We start from the raw sequence: 5,222 nt of genomic DNA, 5'->3' as shown, positions 1-5,222 counted from the left end.
TTAGGAGAAAAGACGTTCGCTTCAATTTATCTCGATGAATACAAAATACAAAGACTGTGAAAAAATTGCCAAGAAAGATGCAAAAACCGTGGAAAATTGCAACCCCCAACACTGCAATCTCAGGGGCTTTAGACATTTCAGACTTGTCACAGTAAAATGTTAAGGTCGACCCTCTCGATGGCGAGGTAGCTTATCTTTAGTAAAATAATGCAGTGAAAAATATTGCAGATTTGTGCCAGGATGTTATTAAGGCAGGTGTGCATCGATTATATGACAGAAATTCATTATTCATTCAAAGCTGGTATTCTGTCGTTTCTGATTGGTTTGAACCCCTCCCTGGTTGTCGCTGACCATATTTGGAAGATGCTAGCGATAAACAATCGATACGATGGGTTATTACTTCAATATGCAATCACAACCTTGTTGTTCCTTGCAAGGAAGACTATGATTCTGTCAGTTGTGTCATGCAAGAAGTAGCATACCTTTATTAGTTTAGCATCAATAATAATAATAATAATAATAATAATAATAATAATAACATTTATTTATACCGCGCAAATTCAACTACACAGTTTTCAAATGCGCCTTACAATTAAAAATTACACGAATGAATAATTATCTAGTCTATAAATTACAACATTATATCAGAAAAGGCTTTCTTAAAAAGGTGAGTCTTGAAAATCGGAGGTGCGTCTAAGATCTAACGGAAGATTATTCCGCACCTTTGGTGCGGTGGCTACAAAGGCTTGGTCACCAAGAGTAGGGAAAGTCCTGAAATTTGGATTTGAAAGCAGATATTTGTTATTTGATCTGAGGCTGTAGGAAGAATTAGGTTTAAAGTTAACGAGAGATGATAAATAATTAGGAGCTGTTCCATGGATTGCTTTGGAAGTGATTATAGTAATCTTAAGTTACAGGCAGCCAGTGTAATTCGTATAATATTGGTGTGATATGGCAATACCGTGGTGCTAGATATCGAACTCTTGCAGCTGCGTTTTGAACACGCTACAGTTTAGTGAGGGCGCAGCGGGCTAGTCCGTGTAAAAGTGAGTTACAATAGTCCAATCTGCTTGTGATGAAAGCGTGGACTAATTTCTCGGCAGATTTTATGCTTAGATATTTTCTGACGCGTCTAATATTGTGTAGATGAAAAAAGCACTCCTACAAGTTTTGGTTATGTTAAAGTTCAGGTTGAAATGGCAGTCGAACCAGGCCCCTAAATTTCTAAGGGGTTCCATGCTGGGAGAGATGATGGATTCGCCAATAGTTAGAGTAGCGCTTTTAGTTTTCTGTAGCTGCGCCTTCGTCCCAATGAGCATAAACTCTGTCTTGGAATCATTGATGATGAGTTTGTCATTGATCATCCAGCTACGGATGTCACAGAGGCACGCTTTCATTGCTGCAATGGCGGCGTCTTGATTGGAATCATCGTTTGGGTTTCAACGCTCACTGTATATCTTTTCGATCGCTTGAGAACTTTCATTTTATTTTTAATCTGTTTTTTGTTCTGGATTTTCTGAATACTGGTATTCTGTAACTATAAATTGAAAAGATGATTCAGCATCAAGGAAGTACAATTCATAAACCAAGGAAGCAAACTTGGACACAATGCATTTACACTGTGCAATGTGGCGCTCGAAGCACATAAAGCAACAGACGCAACTATGACAATGAAAAAGGTTTTGGAGAGTTTTGCATTTTGTTCCACAGTTTGCCTGTTGTGTATTACCTCGATAGCTGGATTTCTGTTGTTAATCCTTTTTCCGGATTGATACGTACGACATACAGATCGTGATCAAAGAGAAATAAATTAGGACCGAGTTACCAAGTAACCAACTACTTCTACTCGATAGCGGCCAAATCAAAGCAAAAAATACAAGGATACGGTCACAAACGCGGAAAGAAAGATCTCGGAAATTTTTTGGTAAGGGACTTTGTTTAGTCCAGTATGTCGTTCCTAGTACCATGCGTTTTCCAGTGAACCCAACCGATAGATCTGCAAGAGTCAAGTTAATAACAAGAAGAAACGTTCGCGTTTTTTGTGGCGATGAATCCAGAAAACATATACAGTAAAAGTATTCCCAAAGAGAATGACGACGTACAGTGAAGTAGCGACAAAAACGGTTCGGTAGGAATTTTGCTGTACAAGCAGACGGAACAGAATATTGTTTTAACTCTGTTGAGGATAAGCTCGACCTGAACATAATATTCACTAGACATTTAACCAGTTTTTTAATAATGGAACTTTGGAAATAATTATTTTTGTTTTCGCTACCTCGGTTGAAGTTAAATAAGGTACGGTCATATTAAGAATGTAGCTTTTACTGAAACAGCTTTTAAAAGACTGAATAATAAGAGACTATTTACTTCATTTTATGCTCCGATATTTAATTTGATAAAAATGACATGAAAAGGTAAAATGTGCAGTTAGGGTGAAAAAACCTTTTTAAGGCTTGTATAATATTCAAACGAGTTAAAATTAATCATTAGCAGAGTAAAGTTTTTGAATTGTTCGGGCCCGAACCCGAAGCGGTAGATCGTCTCGACCCCCTTTGAAACTACACTTGCAATGTGACGACCCTACCCGGGGGTGGGGTGTGAGAACATGCGCATTTCGCTCTCGAAGAAAATTGTAGTCTGAAGTCTGAAAGATTTGTTCGCGATGGAAAAAAAGCTATTGTTGTTGCTATCCAGAGGAGAAGTTGTTTTGGAGTTTAAACTGAGCATACATGACCCAGGTTTAGAGGAGACTGAAGATAATTGTGTTAATGCGAGGTTATGATAAAGTAGAAGAACTTAAAAAAAGTAAAAGAAGTTAAAAACTTCTACATGTTTAATATATAAGGAATAATGTCCTTTTTACATTAAAAAGGAAAGGATCTTTTTCTTCAGAAGTGCTCCTTTTTTCACGCTGGGTTTCTGTTTAAGTCATTGCCCCAGCAATGGTTTTTCTAAAACGGAAGCCTCATTAACAGAAAGCCCTCTGAAGTGGAAGCTGTTTATCATATAAATAACATTTGAGCAATATTTGATTTTCGGAATATTATCATTAAGTCTTATTAGATAAAGGGGGATTATTCCGGTTTACACATAAATTAGTTGGGAGGTGTTTCTCCACAAAGGCTTTAAATTTTGGATTTCAGTGTGGATTTTAAAAGATCATAGCTAAAAAGAGACTCTGTAAAGAAAACAACTATTTCGTCTATGAACCTTAACACTATATTTACATAACATCATTAATACTTTTCTATTGTAGTTTTTGCAGCGAATGCTAAAATATAAGACAAACTGTGAATTAATTTCGTTTGCTCTATTAAAAAAACACCGGCCAAGATAATTCGATCTTTTAATTAAGTCAGATATTGATGGAGTAAAAGATTAAAATTCAGCGAAAACTACCTTGTCATAAACTTATAACGAAGTTTATCACTTCAGGATTTATGTTAGTCTATTGACAAGTTTGGAGTACAATAATGTTTGATTATAATACCACAGACAAAATCTATCTAGGTACGCAGCTATTTTCAGTAGATTTTCAAATACAGTGTAGTAAGAAGACTATAATGCCATGCTAAATATTATGCTATCTTTGACTTTATTTAAATGCTGAACGCACAGTTCAAGGAGCAAGTAAGGAGACGTAGGTAAAACTGTTTTACTTTTCCGCCCGAATCATAACAATTATGTTTCCACTTTAGATGATTTATAATAAACTGTGTAGGTTTTGTGTTGCCTTCGAATTCTTACCTTCTTTTTTACTCGCTTAAAAGCTTCTCTAAAGACTGGCATCCTTAAACTATAAATAACTGGGTTCACGAGGGAATTGGTTACGTGTAACATTGTGCTAAACAGGAAGATAAAAATGGTAGAATGTTGACCGGGAGTGAAAAATAAAGAGATTAAGTAAACTACAAGGCCTGGAAACCAGAAAATGACTGACGCACCTATGACAATAAACAAAGTTCTAGAAAGCTTTGCGTTTCGTTCATTATCCTGTCTGTTATGTCCAGTATTGATAGCCGGGCCTTGATGTGTGAGTTTTGTTCGAATTGCTAAATAAGAGAGGGAGACTATAACCAAACTTAAAATAATGACAATGGACAAGAGAGCCATGTAATATCTGTATTTCAGGATACCGTACACAGCTAACAAACACGATGCACCAACTGTCATTGCAGCTGTCCATACGAGTATAATGCTGTAGATGTAAGTACTGGTGCTTGTAAGAGGCTCGAAGAGGCCACATCAAAGCGAAGGCTCGTTCCAGTGAAATGAGAGCGAGAAAAAACACAGATGCGGTTGAAAATGCAGCTTGAAAACAGGTTGAAATATCTGGCGAATATTTGTTGCTAACTTTGCGTACACCAGTAGTACGTGGAAATGCAATAGCTCCGACCATGGCAATTTGTGTGAGTCCAACAAGCAGATCTGTAACTGACAAGTTGATAAGGAGAAAAGAAGTTCGCTTCAATTTGTGTCGATGCATCCAAAACACAAATACAGTGATAAAATTGCCAAGAAAGATGCAAAGTCCTTGGAAAATTGCACCGCACAGTATAACAATCTCTGCTTTAGACATCTCAAACACGACACAACAAATCCCGTGAAGGTTGAACCCTTCGATGGCGAAGTTAGGAGGTTATCTCGCAGTAAATGCAGTAAGAAGTAGTAGACATTCGAACCAGTGTATTATCTAGGCAAGGGCACATTGATCTGTGATTGGTTGCCTGATAGATCGAATTAAAGACGAAATTCAACTTTTAGTTAGGGTAAATAATGGCTAGTCTCACTACGTACTGAACTTACTTTTAGACTATATAATCCTTTTAAAAGCCTGATGAAGATCAAGATTATAATTCTAATTTTTTGCCCAAATTTATTTCTTATAGAACTGGTGGGACGAAGTTAATAACACATGATTAAATCATGTTCTTAATTCTCATTATGAAGCTGCTCCGCTATAACATCAGATGTTATATGGAGAAATATGATGCTTATCACTCTTTACTTAGGGCTTAAGGCCGACTTTAACTGACGGCTTGGTGTATATTTATATCACTGGTCGCCGCCATGATTAAGGAAAACAACAATAAAAAGGATTTTAGACTGCTGTTCCACGTTTTTAAAAGAAAAAATCCTTTACAAATAAAAATTTACCTCAAACAGAAATTTATATTTTGAACTCGGGTTTTTCACAGAAAAATCTTTGCAGAGTAGAGGGG

General features: G+C 36.6%; 1 protein-coding gene across 1 annotated transcript; it reads right to left on the bottom strand.

Moving 5' to 3' along the window:
* Positions 1–3,669: 3,669 nt before the first annotated feature.
* On the bottom strand, positions 3,670–4,590 carry LOC140932096 (adenosine receptor A2a-like). The gene is made up of 2 exons (XM_073381753.1): positions 4,230–4,590; positions 3,670–4,198 (listed from the first exon to the last, which is right to left on the bottom strand). The coding sequence occupies exons 1-2, from the start codon at positions 4,577–4,579 to the stop codon at positions 3,682–3,684; spliced, it is 867 nt and encodes a 288-aa protein (XP_073237854.1). The 5' UTR covers positions 4,580–4,590; the 3' UTR covers positions 3,670–3,681.
* Between the last annotated feature and the right edge of the window lie 632 nt (positions 4,591–5,222).

The sequence above is a fragment of the Porites lutea genome, chromosome 3 (assembly GCF_958299795.1).
Source record: "Porites lutea chromosome 3, jaPorLute2.1, whole genome shotgun sequence".
Lineage (NCBI taxonomy): Eukaryota > Metazoa > Cnidaria > Anthozoa > Scleractinia > Poritidae > Porites > Porites lutea.
The sequence above is the reverse complement of the archived record's forward strand: the minus strand, read 5'-3'. Positions and strand labels throughout refer to the sequence as shown.

Bases quoted from the DNA above. Each gene is read 5' to 3' on its own strand.
- LOC140932096 (XM_073381753.1), bottom strand. From the start codon at position 4,579: ATGTCTAAAGCAGAGATTGTTATACTGTGCGGTGCAATTTTCCAAGGA. The intron at 4,199-4,229 runs CTCTTACAAGCA...TTACATCTACAG, and splicing joins TTGATGTGGCCTCTTCGAGC to CATTATACTCGTATGGACAG.